The 17,477-nt window shown below is 45.9% G+C and overlaps 1 protein-coding gene across 1 annotated transcript in view; it reads left to right on the top strand.

Moving 5' to 3' along the window:
- Positions 1–10,037, top strand: part of LOC104132934 (amine oxidase [flavin-containing] A) — a 27,437-nt gene extending 17,400 nt beyond the window's left edge. The window contains exons 7-14 of the mRNA XM_009646290.2: positions 498–657; positions 1,951–2,047; positions 3,608–3,661; positions 4,581–4,638; positions 5,072–5,169; positions 6,637–6,748; positions 8,151–8,213; positions 8,747–10,037. Coding sequence (XP_009644585.2) covers positions 498–657; positions 1,951–2,047; positions 3,608–3,661; positions 4,581–4,638; positions 5,072–5,169; positions 6,637–6,748; positions 8,151–8,213; positions 8,747–8,902 — 798 coding nt within the window. The 3' untranslated portion in view covers positions 8,903–10,037. The remainder of the gene's footprint in view (positions 1–497; positions 658–1,950; positions 2,048–3,607; positions 3,662–4,580; positions 4,639–5,071; positions 5,170–6,636; positions 6,749–8,150; positions 8,214–8,746) is intronic.
- Positions 10,038–17,477: the final 7,440 nt, after the last annotated feature.

Raw genomic sequence — 17,477 nt, 5'->3', positions numbered from 1 at the left:
CAGACACAGGACCTGTGAGAGGGATGGAACGTGTTCGTGGGAAAGCTGAAATCACCCTCAGTGTTGCTTGTCCTGAAGTAGTATCCTATGAACATGCACAAAAGTGATTTTTTTTGTTTTTTAAACAAACTATAATTTGGACAAATGTGGGTCATGTTTTCCTGGGGATGATAAAAGGCAGTTTACTTATGCCATAAGATCTATCTCGTCCCATTTCCCCACCTGTCTCCAGCCAAGTTTCAACTCTGGTCCTATAGTGTCCAGAAAGCTGCCAAGAATCATCTAACCATGAACCAACATGTTTTTCCCAGCTCCTTTTTCTGAAATGGCAGAATTATTTTGGTCACCTGGAAATATCTGTGTGGGAAAGCCTAGTAGCAAAGTCAGGTGTGGGACAGCTGTGAACAACTAGTAAAAGCGTCTTTCAAACGTGTCCCGTGGGGCAACCTCAGTGAGAGGCAGCACCTTGTCTGTACTGACTGTGTTTTATGTTTCAGGCCAAGTATGTGATCACTGCTATCCCTCCGATCCTGACTACAAAGATTCATTACAAACCAGAACTGCCAACAAAAAGAAACCAGTTAATTCAACGTTTGCCTATGGGGTGTGTCATAAAATGCATGGTGTACTACAGGGAAGCCTTCTGGGAGAGGAAGGGTATGTGGGGAAAGTGAAGGACTTGGGAGACCCTTGCTACATGAATTTTGAAGCTCTGCTGTCTTATCAGGGAACAAATCCAAGAGGGGGTTAAATGTGCAAAACCCCCAAGCCAAACACACAGAAGAGTGAAAGGTAAAACTCCTTAGAAAGAAGAGCTCTTCCTCCAAGCTCAAGTGCATAACTTGTCCCAGAGATGAGTCCAGACCCAAATAGGATCCCAAATATCATTATTGCTAGCTGAGCAGGGACGACTGAGAGAAGAAGCAAGGTTTCCCTGGGAAGCATTGCTGAAACCAGCAGTGCACAGAAGCAGCGACCCTGCAGGAGCAGGTCCCTGCATCTCCCTGCCAGGGACAGAGTTAGGGCAGCCAAAGCGAATTTACAGCAGGTGACTAGGAGAGCTTAAGGTGTAAGCAAGACCTTTCCCTGGTTTTAATCCTCTCTTCTACAGACTTGATATCTCAGGGACTGGAAAAAGTAGGTTAGCTTTTTGTTTAACTCATGATATCTTTTCCATGTGCTGCAACATCATGTGTTTCTCAGCTTTAGCTGATACCATTTCCAGAACTATTTGTATGAACAGATTAGTTTCCACTTCTTATGTAATGGTAGAGTTGCACTGAGCGAGACTATTTCTTAATCAAAATAATATAATTTTGCATGTTTCAGGGCATAAACTGGTCATTGGGATTAGAAAGAAATGTAGGCAGGTTTATACATTGTTATCTATGTGGGATTTTTTGCATGTTCATCTGAAACACGTGCTGATGTGATACTAGATTAGATAGCCCATGTTTCTGCTGCCTTACAGTTACAGGACACCATTCCCGACAGTTTTGCCATCAGCAAAATCAATACAGGGTGTAAATTTGAGCCCACAGTGACCAGATGGAATTACACTGGGTTTTATTGCTGGTGTTGTTGTTTTGGCCAAAGTTACTCATGGAATGAACCATCATAGTTCTTGGTAGATCCATTTATTATTGATGTTTATTGCCCCCAATATAGAAAGCCAAAGGGATTTGCAACAATCCACAGAAATTCCTTGCTAAGTAATAATGGAATTTAAATATGACTTTTATAAGTCTCTGTACAAAATTTCCCAGAGTCAGAGGGGAGAGAGGAGAGAAACTGTTACGAAAACACTTCAGACATGTAGGTATTATTGATGACGAAGGAATTACCGTACAATTCCTTTTTTGGATAATTTTCCTTGCTCATTACTATCGGAAACAATGATCTTCAACAAGTTTCTCTGACAATCATTTTGTTTTCCTCCCCCCCCCTTAGGTTATTGTGGTTCCTTCGTCATTGAGGATGAAGAGTCTCCAATTGGAATAACTATAGATGACACAAAGCCTGATGGATCTTTCCCTGCCATAATGGGGTTAGGAGCTTCTAGCCCATACTTAAGAGATGTGTATTTCTTTTTGTGAAGGAGTGGGAGGAGGAAGAGGGGAAATGTCCAGGTGACATCAGTGGTGCCATCTCCCACAGTCTTCATAGATGGAGGAGAGCACTTCTGACAAGCTTCTTGTGCCTGTCTAGTCCATATGAGCTTTTAGGTGAAGCTTCTGCTACAAGTAGCCTAATACAAAGGACACGGTTGGGAAGGAGTTGCTGAATTCAGCTGAATTCATTTTAAGCATTCAGTTAATTTTATTTTTTTTTGCCATGGAGTAGATTTAGAAATAAATCCCTTTCTTACCTAGCTTTGTGAGCCTGTATTTGGCTTATGTTGGGCCCTGTGTTTAGCGCCTGGGCCAAAATGAAATGCAGTTGTCCAAGAAATCCTCATTTGCCTCCTCTCCCTATGGAGCTGAGGCAGGACAACAAACATCAGCTGCTGGTTGAGAGGGGCAGCAGCTGTGCGGCGAAGAAATCAGGATTCTGAAGAAACTGTCAAGTAAAAAAGTTCTAGTTTGGACAAACAGATGGGAAAATACGTAACAGCATTGGCTGGCTTTTAAAATAGGTTAAGCCAATACAAACAATCTTTACAAATGTTTGCACTGTAATCTGAGGTGAGACTGCCAAAAAAAGGCCAATATAAATGTCAGGCAGCTACTCCTTAAGTATCTGGCAAAGAAAGCCTGCCACTTCTACTGAACTGTACATGTCTATGGGCATATTCAAGGTTTAAAAACTTCTATGACCTGAGAGCAGTAAGCCTCCTCCAAGCGCCATATAGCAGGCAGTTTCCTGCTTTCTCCTTGTGGATTTATGCAACTTTCTAAAAGAGCGCAGGAACATACTTCATCCCCCGGGTATCTCCACTAAGGTCAGAGGAGCTAATCACCAAATCTGTTTCCTTCAAGCCGAATAAATATTAATCCCAGTTCTTACAGGACTGGTCCATGACACTGTGCAGTGCTTGTCAGAGCAGCAAGTTGCCATCACTTGTTAACATGAAATGACATGGGCAGTGGTGTGGCCGGCTGTCTGCGAGACTGCAGAAGCTCAGGAACTCAGGGTCTCAGTCCTTTTGGATAAGACTTAGGTATAAGAGGGTGGGCAGTGCAAGCTAGTTTGCTGAACACTGTCGCCTCTCTGCCCACTTTAGGTATAACTTTGCTCTCCTGAGTGACCGGGGATGGAGAGTTTGTTCCCTCCGAGCAAAATGAGACCAGTGCTGACAGCTTTGAAAACACACTTGCAATCCACAACTTTCTCATCTGGTAGCTGCCAGGCAGTCCTCTGCGCCTGTCCCCCTGGGAATGCATGCTCTCCCTTTCAATTAACTCCCCAGGGTACCCCCATACAGGCCTTTTCACCTGTGTGACCTGTTATTATTAAGTGATGAAGTATAATGAAAAAATGTCAAGCCCATTACGCACCAGTAAAGTGCTTTGCACGTCTTTTTTTAAAGTCATTTCAAGCAAGAGCTTGCGAATCAGATGGGGTGTTGACACTGCATGATATTTATATGCCATATTTTTCTTTTCAGTTTCATCCTTACCAGAAAAGCTGTTAAACTTGCCCATCTCAGTAAGGAAGAGAGGTAAGAGTTCAGAAATTAAATATTTCAGACATAAGTCAGTCCTCTGGGATGCTTCCCCACAGGAATATGTGTGTGGATATGTGTGTGCATAGGCACGTATACACATGCTCAGGGCAACTACCAATACTGGAAATTGGGGCAAAAATTGAGCTTTTAGCATAAACAGGCCAAGATACTAATGCTAATATCCATCCAGTTACAGATATTTCTGAGTTTCCATGTCCTACCCACTCTTCCATGTTATGACTTACCAGCTCAGTGTCTCCACGTGAACTGAGATTTTTCTGAAGACATTCCCAGACTGCGTCCCCACTGAATGATGCTTCACCCCAGGGATACAGGGAGCACTGGCATGCGTAGTTTTGGGTGTCCTTCACATTCAGACTGGGTGATAAAATTTTTAAACCTCCGTGTGTACAACAGTGTGGTTTCTCCATTAGTCTGTGAAATGAACAAACAGTACTTTCTAAATGTAGGTTTGGTACACATGCAAGTGAAGGAGGAGTTCTGCTTAGGAATGTGAGTAGTATTCTCCAGCTCAGATTTTGTTCTCAGCTACAGTAAATCTGTAGGGATTTCATTGATTTATATTTCTTCTCTTCTGGTCTTACACCAGTGAACATCAGAATGAATTGGCTCTGCATCCCAAAATAACTGTACAAAGATTTATTTTTTCAGAGCTCACTGCCAAAATTAACCTTTATTTCCGATTCCCTAGGTCCATTTTGGATGTCACATTTAGGCATCAGCATTTGAAATATATATGTTAAGTACTGAAATCAGACTTAAAACAAAGCCAAACCGAACTTTCTTTCCCATGTATTGCAATAAATGTGATTTTTGTATAAGAAGAGCAATAGCTGAGAGGTTTTTTTCCCACCTTTCTTTTTTTCCTGACTCTGATTTTATTTTCATATAGGAAGAAGAAGATCTGTGAGGCATATGCCAAGGCAATGGGGATGGAAGAGGCTTTACATGTAAGAAATGAACATCTGTTTTCACCTCTGTCGTACAGTAATGTTGCTCCTTTGTTCTGGAGGATGAAGCTAAAATTCCTGGTACCTAAAATGTGTAGCTAAAATTGCATGTTGTGCCATACAATCTGTACTCCCAAGGGGAGGGCAGAAGCATCTCGTACGGGAAGAAAAGAGCTGCCAGTCTCACTCTTGACAAGAAAAGAGAAGGCAGTGCATGGTTTTTATTTGTCCTGTCACTTCCCCATGGGAGGGTAGTGCTTCTGTAGAAGTGCAAAGATCTGTTTTGTGCGGATGGATAGCTCTTAGCCAGATGACATGGCACTCCTTTGACAGGTGTCCTTAGACTGTTTTTTCCCTCTTCAAAGGAAATTTGTTTTTTATTTCCAGTTTCTCTGCCACTGTTTCACTCTCTAATGTTTGCTAATACTTACAGCCTGTGCATTATGAAGAAAAGAACTGGAGCATGGAGCAATATTCAGGGGGTTGTTACACAGCCTACTTCCCACCAGGCATAATGTATTCTTATGGAAGGTAAACCAGAGAATGCTTTGCTTTCTAATTTACATTTCTTAGCTCATGTACAATGACATACCTTATGCAACAAACTTATGGCATGTGTAGCATACTGGGGGAACTCCAGCCCTCTTTCCGCTCCCCTACTCCCCAGTTAACAAGGGTCTTGCTATTGACTTTAGTAAGAGCAGAGTTTCTCTTGTGTCTTTCAAGGAAGCAAAGCACAGTCACAAAGGGACCCGCTGGAGCCAGGAAACCTTTCCCTGTTTGTTACTTACAGTATTTGCTGTTACACAGTATTTGCAATAGACCCCTTTAACGCTTTCTAAGACCTTGAGGGCACACACCTTGGACAGATGAAGAGTCTCCGCTGACTATGCAGGTGGAGCATCAGGTTCTGGTGAAGCCCATTGAGTCACATCACGAGGGGAAGACACAGAGCCCTCACATGAAAACTCATTTGCTCGCCCCACTCAGAAAAGCCTCCCATGCCCTCCCCACACAGAACTGCTGTATTCCTAAAGGAACGTGTTTGATAATACTGAATAATACTGGGTATATCACTGAAAAGTGTGTGCAAGGCATGGTTCAGCACATAATAGGAACAACCAGACAAATCTTGTATCCATAGCCAAAGACCAAGACAAACCATGTAGCACCTTGCAGCTTGAGCTCCTTAGCACGTCCATCATGGAGCTACACCCTGCCTCTGTGCCAAGATGCGTGAGGGAAGAAGTCATCCTGTGCACAGACTCCTCTGCTGTAATTTATCTGAGCGCTTGGGTTGTGATGGGTGAGACCTCTGACCTGGAGAAGCTGGTGTCAGGCAGACAGGGAAAACCTAAGCGGGGGTTAGATGGAAGCCCTTAGAGCAAGCACGTCTCTCTGTGGGAAAGGGGGAGCTCATTACCTATGACTGGGTTCACCGGGACACTTGTGCAGCATTGCGCGGCTGAGGGGCTGGCTTATGTGACCCTGTGGGGTGAATGCGACTCCCTGAATGCAGAGGCCTTCAGCTGCCATCCCCTTTTGGCAGGACTTGTAGCCAGGCAAGTCCAGCCTCCAAACCAAAGCTGGTGTTAGTGGCCTGTCACTGAAAAATATCATTCACATCCCATTGTAATGTCAGGTTAACAACAGAGCTACCATGCAGAAGATGAAAATCTATCAGTTGCACTGCATTTCTGGAGGCTGTTAGGATTATCCCTTATCCCAGCACTAAAATAAGGCTCGTATTGTTTTGCATGGAAGCTGGGCACACTGATTTATGCCTTAGCTTTTCTCTCTCTCAGATCTTGAGTTTTGTGTGCAGAAGCAGGTGGGTGGTCCTGTGGGGACAGCTTATTGCACCGTGCTCCCCAGCCCAGGTCTGCAGCAATTCTGGAGAACTGAAGTTGAGCGCTCCATCAGAGGTCATAAATTGCTTTTAGAAGGATCATCGCCTTCCTGTTACTTGCCATCTGACATTCTCCATTTGTTTTGAAGGATCATTCGCCAGCCCATTGACAGAATCTACTTTGCTGGCACGGAGACAGCTACCCAATGGAGTGGATACATGGAGGGGGCCGTACAGGCAGGAGAGCGAGCAGCCAGAGAGGTACAGACCATTGGTTTACTTTTAACATCTCTATTAAAAGGTTAAAAAGGATTAAGTACAGCTTGGAGGGTCTGACTTTGTGCATCACACCCTGTAATTGTGCCGAGGCTCCTGGAATTGTTGAGGAAGAATCCCAGAAAAGGATGTGAACCAAAACCTTTTTTTTTTTTTTAAACTTTACTTAGTTTGCTATTGAATAAAGTGAAGCCAAGAATCTCACCCAAATCAGAACATTCTGCAGTGTGTTGCTGCACTGGAGACTTAAGACGAAGCTCATGCCGTATACCTTGTGTCTAGAGGAAAAAAGCCCTCCAACCTCATGGTGTCCTTAGATATACTACCACAGTTTCTAACAAATTAATCACTGTATGTTTTAAAAGTAATTTAAGTCATTAGAAATGCTTGCAGCTGTTTGCTATGCAGCAATCTGGAAATCTGAGCATTGTTCTCATTTTTGATCTATCCCTTCTGCTTCTGCTTTTATGAGAGAGTACGGCTCGGCTTTATGAATTTGTAATGGGCGGCTCTGATAATGTCTAAATCTCCTCGGAGTGACATGCATTGGGCTGGGTTCCCAGTCACAGTGAAACCCTTTTACAACAGTCTGGAGGGAGGAGGAAGAAAAAAAAATTAAAGGGTGTACATTGCAGTTACAACTGCTGTATGGCAGAGCCACGGAGGTGTTATTTAAGGGAAAATCAGCCCTTTGCTTCCGTTTGACAGAACGTCATATTCACCTTATAATCCCCATTACTTGCTCTGTTTCAAGTCACCTAATTTCTCTTTTTTTCTCCATGCCCCTGAGCAGTAGTTGTAAGACAGTTAGCTGTCTCTTCTGGAGCTACTCATTTGCCCCCGAGAACCTCCATGATTGTTACAATCAGTTTATTCTCAAGCAAAATCCTCAATGAGCTTTGTACTGCCTGAAGAGCCAAGAGAGCTTCGTAATTGCATGCTTTGAAAGCCCCAGCGTTGTATCTCTCCTCTTTCTAGTTTGTGATCCCAGCAGCACCACTCCTAACAGGCTTCGCATCCCGAGCGCGTGGCGGTAACCTCACCTTGCTATTTCTCAAACTGTCATGTGAAAAAGCATTTTTACTTGTGCTCAGAAAAAAATTTAAAATAATCATCTGGGGAAGCTGTTAAACTGGCCTTTTATCTTTAAAACACTGGTTAGGCACACGACCATTCAGTGACCAGCTGCCATGTATTTACACAAACTACCAAAACTACGTCCTTCTCTCTTGGCTGATGTACACAGAGAAATTGCTATACGTTTTCTGGTTCGTAGAAATGCCTTTTATCAATGTCACCTTGCTCTGATCTGCTCTGCTTTTTCAAAACGGAAGGTAGCATGGGTTTAAATTTTTTCTCATGTGATACAAATAATTTTTTCTTCTAGATACTGCACCGTATGGGGAGGGTCTCAGAGAATGACATTTGGATGCCAGAGCCAGAGTCAAAGGTAAGCCAGACTTTCTCATTGTCAGCCAGTCAGGCACGCACCCCTCAAGCAGGGTGCGGTCCTTGTTTCAGTGATTCCTATGGGGCCTGCTCCTGGGCGAGGTTTTGTTTACCTCATATGCTGATGGTATTCATTTTTTTGACTCGTCTGAGAAATATTGTTACCCCTGTCTGAAAGGCAGATGGCCAAGAGCCAGGGACAAAGCTCTCAGAGCCTGTGTGACTGCAAACTGCAGGAAATCAACCTAGTTCTGCCTAGTCCTAAGCAAGGGCTTTAGGCCAAATATAAGTCACAAGTAACTCCACCTTCACTGCCCTGTGGCTGTTTGGGATGACAGAAAATACGCATTTCGCAGCCCTGACCCTCCTTCCCACCCCCTGTCTGGTCCTTGGGAAAACCTGCAATCTCCCCAGCCTGGGTGGGGGATGTTTGTCCTTCCCACCCCCTGTCTGGTCCTTGGGAAAACCAGCCTGGGTGGGGGATGTTTGCTGCCTCCTCACTCACACCTTGGCACCATCTCCTCTCTCCCCCAGGATGTCCCAGCCCGGCCGTTCACCACCAGCTTCTGGGAGAGGAACCTGCCGTCCGTCCCAGGTCTGCTGTGCCTGCTTAGCTCTACTGTGTGTTTCACCTCTGTGGTTGCTGCGGGGCTGTTTGCCTACAAAAAGGGACTACTAGTTCGAAACTAGTGGGGACCGCGCGTCCAGTGGGAGCTGCATACTTCCTCTGCTTCCCTTTAAGCAGATGAGTGTTATTTTTGGAAAGAAATAGCACGGACAGCTGGAAAGGGCAAAAGTTGTTCTCCTTGTGATTTTTCTTTTTAGTACCATAATTAATGCATCAGATCTACTGCAGTTGCTACCAGCAAAACAGAAATAAATTGGCTGTGGGGGTGTTTTTCAAATTTGCCTTTTCCTTGTCCATTTTTTTTGATTGGACATGATAATATTGATGGTATATTCCTAACACAGGGGAGGCAAAATGCAGGTCACACCTTTCCCGAAAGGCAAAGAGGCTTTGGAGAATTTATTCGTTTCCACTTGCTGCTTTATTTTTTACCACGTGAGATGATAAATACTTTTATGTATTCACCTCGGTTAGTGGCTCAGAATATCCAAGGTTATTCCTATAACATCCCCGCTGCACAGAAGAGATTAGCACTCCAGTCAGACGTAGAATTGTCAAATTAATTTTCAAATGCATTTGATTAATTATTAATCATCACAACGTGAAACTTAGCCACGAGCTGGTTGAAAAGAGGTAATTAGCACCAAGCAGCTCGCTAAACGGCGAGCGAGGAAGCGCAAGTGGACTTTATTCTGCCCACTTCCGAGCAAACACCTGCACTTACCTGTTCTGCAGGGTGTGGCACGGCCACGGCACAGCTCTTGGTTGCTTCTTGGCCCAAGAGCATCTGATCCAGCCCGGCCATTTGCTGTTGAAGTGAAAGGAGTTAGCAAAGTTAAAGCCCCTCCAACTTGCAGCAGATGCTAGCTGTTATTTTCCAAACAGCAGCAGCTTCCTGGCTCCCTGTCAGTTTGCTGCCCCTCGTTTTGCTCATACTCTGCACCGCCTTCCTCCAATAAGGAGAAATATATTTGGGGCTTGAATTACTGCCTTGTAAATTACAGTAATTGGATGCATCTGCCTGTTCCGCTCTTGTTATGTACATGACACACTTAAAATAATCACTTTAGTGTTTAACTGAAGTCTAGAATATATGTTTCACAACGTACCATCATTATGCGGTCTTTTTGCCATGAAATGTGAGCATTGTATGTGTCCATGAACTCAACTGTCATTCAACATGGGTGAAATGTGCCTTTCAACAGCCCTGAAACCTTGATAAGAGGAGGTCTTCTATAAACTTTTCTTCAGATTCTTTCTCGCGTCATTTTTTTGTGAGTTTGCGGAAAGTGGTGTTTCTCTGCACCCGTGTTAAATCACTAGGCACATCACACGCAGCAGCCACCAAACCCGTGCTCTGCTCGATATGATCCATATGTGTACGCCAACAGAAACACCTGCCTGCCCAAGATGACTTTGCCCCCAGCCTCTGCTTCAACCACATCCGTACGTCCTCTCACTTTTTTGTACAAAAGCCTTGTAGACACCGTAAGTGCAGACCAATCTCAGCCTAGGTGCTGGTGGGCTCCAAACCCGAAGCCCTTTCCAGAGAGAAGGGGTGCTTCAGACAGCCCCGCATCATCAGACGTGGTCAGGTTGCTCATGGTGCCAGTGTTAAGCCCCGCACAGAAAGGGTTGTACAGACCGTCCTGAGCTACTTAATTCTTTGTTCGTTGTTCGCAGCTATCCTGCCTGAGGATCAGCCAGCCCCTACCAGTTTCTCTGGGGGGGTGCAAAAAGCCTGAACAGATTATTTATAAGACAACGATCTGCATTTTCAGCTTCAGCTTTCCCATCTACCTTGAACTCACACATGCACTTCAAATTATCCACACTGGAAAGAAAAGAATAGTCTCAGTAGGAAGCAGCAATGTTGGATTTTGAACACATGAGACTGTAGTATTAAATGCTCATTTAAAGGATTTCTGACAGGTTGTTTGGCAGGTCGGTTTACCATCCACCTTAGGAACATTTTAATGGGGGGAAAAGTCACTGACAGGAATTGCTGTTTGACTCGAGGGCTCCCTGCGGATTTTCTCCCCAGCTCCAGCCATTACCAAGCAGGGATTCCTGTGCACTAGGGACTACCCCGTGCACGCGGCCTGGCACAGCCACCGTGCCCGCCCGAGGGCTCTGGGAGGGAGCATAGATTCACTCCTGACAAGCCTTTCATGGCGTGAAACGGTTCTGCACCCTTAACACACTCCCCCCAGGGGGGATATTTCCTCTGCCTGACAAACCCTGTCCATTACCTGTTGAAGAAATACCCATCCATACGCATGTTTGTGGCAGTTAGAGCCATTCATCTTTGTGCTGACTTTAAACTTGACATCTGAATTTCACAGCTTTTGTGTGCATGTGCAAAAGGGACCACAAATCATCTGGAATACACCCGTGGGCCGGCGCCGTCCAGCTTCGCTTTCCACCTTACCCATGCGCATTTCTATTGCAATTTGTTTGGGTTTTGAAGTGAGAGTTCAATTCAGCTGAACTAGTCTCAAACTGCTAAACAGGGCCAGGTACAACGTTCCACACTTCGCAGGGAAAAAGCACGTCTCGCTGCTGTTGGAGTGGTAAGTGGCAAATGAAACGAAAAAGGTTGATTAAAATTGGCATTTGTGAAACTCCTGCAGCTCCCGGGCACCACGCTGCTGCAGAGAAAGGGCAGCATTTGTCAGAGATTATAGACCAGCTTCCATCCTGCTTTAATGCCCTTTCTGACAATCAGAACAATTTCCCTGTTTAAACATTAAACATTTAGCTTAAATATTAAACAGCCAGGCATCTTTCTTAAACCAATTTTGAAACAGAATGGGACTGAGTTTATCACCGCTGACAACTCTCCAAGCGACCTGCTGCTGTTATTAAACCCGCGAGGCTGAAGCACCTCGCCCGGGCCGCAGAGTGGGAAAGCCTTTGGTGACCTTCCCTAACCTGGGGTGCTTAGTGCCCCGGTTTTTGGAGGAAGAGCCCTGCACTCCCTTGGCAGAGGTGGGAGATGCTCTGTCCTCTCAAAAGGATGGGGTGAGACAGGAGAGGCCAAGGTCCACACCAAGTCCATCAGCACCAGGGTGGGAACTTAATTGCATTGACCAGCCTGGGAAACGGGAAAGCCTCAGGTGAAAAGGCCACTGTTTGATGCTTGGAAATAAAGCAAAGACCAGAGCAAGTGCTGGCAGAAGGAGCAGCAGAGGGGAAAGAAAGAAAAAAATAGACTAATCCTCAGTACTAGCAGTGAAATAAGAAGCACCACGGAGCAGATAGATCAGGCGGTCCGAAATAAGCAAGCGGAGATGATGCATGTGAGAGAACCTGCCTCTTTTTTTAATTAAATTGCTGGTTTTGCTTATAAATACCACAGCAGCTATGCCCAAGCCCCTCACAGCATGTCATGTAATTAGCCCTTCAACACCTTTGAGAGCCACAGAAATCGGCACCGGAGATGGAAAAACGCTCCTGTGAGACTCGTGCTTCCCACCCCCTTTCTGCCCCGCTCCCCTCGGCTGCAGCTCCCGCTTGCGCAGGGCAGCCCAGCTGCCCCCTCCCTGGCTGCCATCAACCAGCCCCATGGGGACAGGGACCTCAAAACGGGATGGGCGGCTGGGCCACCAGGAGCTGGACGGGCAGGATGCCCTATGGGAGGAGAAATGCCGGCTGGCTTTTTGGCACCACCAGCCCAGCAAGGTTTTCCTTCCCTCATTACCTGCCTGTCATGCAACCTCCAAAATGCCCAGAGCAGAAGCCGAGAACCCAAACCCCTCTGCTTGGAAACCCACCATGTCAGAGGTCTGGGAAGGGGCCACCATCACGAGGACGAAGCACCAGGTTGCAGGGGCTGCATGCTTTGGCATAGTGGACATGAACCTCCCCCCAGGTCAGGCAGCATTCCTCCTCACGCCAGGTAAGGGAGAGGACTGACCGCATTCACCTGGGGTGCTAAAGGTACACCCAGCCTCAAAAGCCACTCTGGGCAAGCGAGTGGTTACAGCCTGCAGCCTGCACCCGGTCTCTTCCACAGTCGTTCACCAGCAATACTTCCCAGTCCGTGTTTGATCCAGCCTCTGATTTCATGTTGTTTGATCTCTTTTCCCAGGATGAAACATAGCCTCAACGACGGGCACAAATTAACGTTATATATCAGAATAAAAATACTACCCAGGCGGATGTGCCAGCGTTGCGCAGTCTGACGGGTCGTAACCTGCAGGTTTCCTACCAGTCGGTTCCCACGTCCCACTGACCAGGCTCTGCTGCCTGAGAGCAAGGGCTTTCCCTGGCCAGAAACCACGCTGGGATAAGCTGGAGGCTGGTCTTAGCTTCTCTGCACGGAGCTCAGCTCCCAGTTCTTGACAGCAGCATCACGAAGTAGAAAAATGGACAAATCCAGAGAGTCCTCTTCTGCGGAAGCATGATTTTAGTCATTTCTCTTCTTTGCCTTTTGGGCTGTTTCTCTTCCATGGAGCAGTTGGAAACAAACAATTTTGCTTTGTAAATGTTCCCTGCAACAATTGCTTTCCATACTCACACAGAGAGAAGGCAAATTTCATCTCGGTGAAAATCCAGAAGGGGAAATTAAATGTGCTCTTTTTTAGGAACTGTAACTTTTCCCATCCAGCTCTTGCACTTGGCAATCAATGCTTTGGGCTCCAGTTGCAATTCCTGTTCTGCTCTTTATTTGTAGTGCTTGGCTTCCTTGTTTCTGTTCTCTGTTTCTTGCTCTCTTAGGGTTGTTTTGGACTTATCTTATGTAGCAGAGCCAGAATAACCCAGGATGCAAAGGAGGAACAGGGAGAAAAAGTTTCCCAAGTGATAGTGCATTACCCATGAGAGGAAGGGGAAGCTTTAGCAGAGCGGTGCTGGCCGCTTGCTGGCTGCCAGAGGAGGTCAGCAGTGCCTCCGAGCTGCCCATCTCCTCTTCCAAGGGTCCTAGGGAATGTGACGTGCCCCAGGCTATAACCAGGAACGGATCAGCCAGAGGTGTGAGTTTGCACTGCCTGTGACCTTAACCAAGCACAAGGCAATAGGGGACAGTCATACAGCAGTATTTCATCACATCACAAAAACGTGGCAAAAGCTTAACGCTTTGGTTTGATGAAAGGTCTCTATCTTCACACTGTTCTTTCTCTTAACTGTGAGCTCCACTGCCACTCACGGTGCAACAAGACAGCTTCCACTCAAGGGGGGGTTGAAAATGAAGCAAAGGACATAGTTACCGCTTGTGTTGGGATTCGGACTTCCACGGCCAGCCCATTCACTTGAAAACTCCTTGGATTATAGCCTGAGCACCTTCATGTTCATCAAAACGTTGGTTAAATCCAGGCTGTCCAGCCAAATTACAGAAGGCAGAGCCTAGCATTTGGTGGGGACACTACTGTCAGGAGCTACCAGCTGCAGGCAGCTGCGCTGAAGTGGGGCCGGCCGCCCATCTGCTGCACAGCAGCACGGCGCAGCGGGGCTCAAGGCTGAAGTAAAGGTTGCCATCTTCTGGCTGCATAACAGCAGTATTTCATCACCTCACAAACGAAAACGTGGCAAAAGCTTAACGTTTTGGTTTGCAAAAAGGTCTCGGCGGGCATTTCTGCGCTGGTCCGGTTGGGTACCCAAAATAGCAAACTCTGGAATGGAAGCACACAAAAGGAAAGGGATGCAAGTCCCCAGCTTCAGGCCTCAGTTCTCACCCGTCTCAGAGCTCGGATATGCCACGCTGGAGGAAGCAGAGAAAGGCAGGCTCCATCCCTGCAGCCTCTGCTTCCCAGCAGAGTCCAGTCCCTGACAGAAATCGGATGATGAAACGGCCACTGCACCACCCCTCTGCCGGCGCTGCAAGACTTCCTCTCAAGTCTTAAGTTTTTTCTTAAGTCGTAAACTTAAGTCTTTTCTGCTGCTTTGCAGCATGAAGGAGCTGGGAGAAGAGTGTGAACACAGATCCTAAATGCACCTGAACACTCCCCTCCTCTGAGGGGGGAGGTGGGGTGCAATTTGCTTTGTGGATGCAGATAGAGGTGTTGGCTCAAATATGCAACCTCTGAAAAAGCACTCTGGCCAAACTCCAGCTCATAAAGAAATGATTGGGCAATAATGTAGTTTCTAATTTAGTTCAACATTCTCGTTCTGCTTTGGGCTGAATTGGCGAGTGGAGGCTGGAGTAACATCTCCCCTTGATTTTGATGAAGTGCAAGCATCCATTTCAATTGTTTAAGATAATGACTGCACAGCCCGATGGGACATCTCACTGCCTCAGACCTGGAATAGAAGTTTCCACATCTGAAATTATAATGTAATTTCTGCTAAATACAACAGTGCTGTGCAAAGTGTTTTCTTACAACATGGAGCATATGCAAATTGGGAGTGAACAGCCCGAGAGCTGACAAGGATGCCTCGGTGCATTATTAATACGCTTCCTTTTCTCCCCACCTTCCTATACAAGCATCAGAGTGTCTTTGAGTGCAGTGTTGAATCCCATTAGGCGGTGGTGCAGGAGCGAACCAAGCCATTTGACAAAGCCAGTCAGCCAAAGGCCGGTGTTTCTGCTGGGTACTGCTTCCCCAAGCACTTCCGCAATAAATCTCTGCTGCGGCAGGGAAATGGCACTCAATGAGACACACACACACACACACACACACACACACACACCAAGTTACTACTGCCGTTCAATGGCCTTGTGCCCTTGGGTAGGTGAGGCTGGTCTGTATTTGCTCAGACCCCTTCTGCTGTAGGTCGGATGAACGGATCACTTTTATCTGGATGAGGCTTTTTCCCCCTGCCTCGAAGTTGCTGGGGGAGGGAGTCTGCAGAACCTGTAGACGCCAGAGTAAACAGAGCTGGCTGGATATTGATTATTTCATTAGGGCTGTTTCACTAAGGAGTGATTGTAAAAATTGCTAACAGAAATTCCCTGTGCACGCAGCAAAAAACAGCCCCATGTGAAAGCTTATAACCCTTTACTTCTAAATTAGAAAAGGTACCCCTCACGTTCTATCAATACACAGAGTGAGGCTGTCTTCAACCCACAATGGACGTAAAAACTCAAAACAACTTTGCCTCTCCCAGCAAGGCAACTTGGAAACTGGGATGAGCTAGCATGGCACTGGGTAAAAAGCCAGTGGACAAAACCCTCAATGTGTGTTTTCACAGCTTATCACAGCTATTTAAAATTAATTTTTGAGCTTTTTCTAGCCTAGCTTCAGAATAGTTTATTGCTACTGACTGTACAAATCAGGTGAACTAAAATAAATTTACAAACCCTCTTACTCAGGTGTATTTTTATTTACAGCTTAACTTGGCACTCAGCTGCTAACTGAAAGCTTTTCTAGCTAACACCACTAATACTCTAACTTCCTAGAATATCATGCCTTTGTTTTTCTTTCCAGTGACCAAAAAAATCATTGTATAGCCTGCCTGCATAAAGGACAGCTGCCAATTAACAAACTACCTGTGCAGCTAACTGTGAACATGCAATTTATTAACTTGCATCCCATTAGATTCACAGGTCCTATGTTATCCCTGTTCGCATTTCTCCAAAGCTAAATATCCCAAGGAAGCATTGAAGTAGCCAATTGCCATTGGCAGCGGGAGGTAGAAGCTGCCTGGTTCAGTATCCAAAGTGCATCTGTGCCACCTGCGTGGGGCTAGTTTAGGGCACGTGGCCTCTGGAAGAGCTGCCGCCTTTCAGAGCAGCAGCCGGAGGCTGGAGAAGGTGCCCTCAGATGTCCAGAAGGCACAAGGCAACTGTGTTTCGGCTCCGAATTGCTCTCTAGGTGGGTAAATATCATGGGCTCTTTGAGAACATCCAACCATGTAACGAATGGCTTTGCAGAAGAAGTGAAACACATGCATTAGATATGAGTTAATCCCATGCATTTGAAACACAAACCTGAGATACTAAAGTTAGAAACCCCATCAATTTAGGTACCCTCCTACATGGAGAGCGGGAGAGAAGGATGTGTCCATGGGACTCCTCCAGTCCTGCAAGAGCTGAAGCGCCAGGCAAGGAGCTCCCCTCTCCCCAGAGAGAGGAGGACCAGCTGGACAAGAACTGTCTCTCAGCAGCCCCGTTGATGGAACCACCTCAAACGAGGTGGCAAAAACTTGGGCCTTGATGCATTGGTCTAAATTAAACAGAAAGCCTCTCCATGTTTCCAGGAGATACCAAATCGTATCTTGGTTCTGTACAATCCGAGGCCAGTTTCGCCTTTCATTCTTGGATGCTTTTTCCTGAGGCAACTCTCAGGCCCAAGGGGAATTTATCCTGCCTGGAGCCAGAAGGCAAAACTCATCAATCCCTCAACCATTTCCGGATTTGCTTCAGATGAGTAATTGGTATAATTATACAAGGCGAGAGGAGAAAAAAAGATCCTTGGTTCTCATACTAGAAGTGAGTTTTGTATGATTTGGCCAAATTAATTTGCAAACACGACCTATCCTCTCCTAAACAATGAGTGGCATTTCTAAATGGTTTCTCAGGAAATCATATTACTGTCTTCTATACATGTTAAACAAAATGCATTTCTCCTGTATTAATCTGTCCAAATCAATTTTCTGTACGGTGGACTGCTGGAAATGCTGAAGTGCCCCCCTGGCTGACATTGTCTCTTTGACATGCACACTGAGAGTGCTGTAAATAAATAAGTAAATAAAAAT

The sequence above is a fragment of the Egretta garzetta genome, unplaced genomic scaffold (assembly GCF_000687185.1).
Source record: "Egretta garzetta isolate BGI_Z169 unplaced genomic scaffold, ASM68718v1 scaffold70, whole genome shotgun sequence".
In the NCBI taxonomy this organism is placed as follows: Eukaryota; Metazoa; Chordata; class Aves; order Pelecaniformes; family Ardeidae; genus Egretta; species Egretta garzetta.
This window is presented reverse-complemented; position numbering and strand designations above follow the sequence as displayed.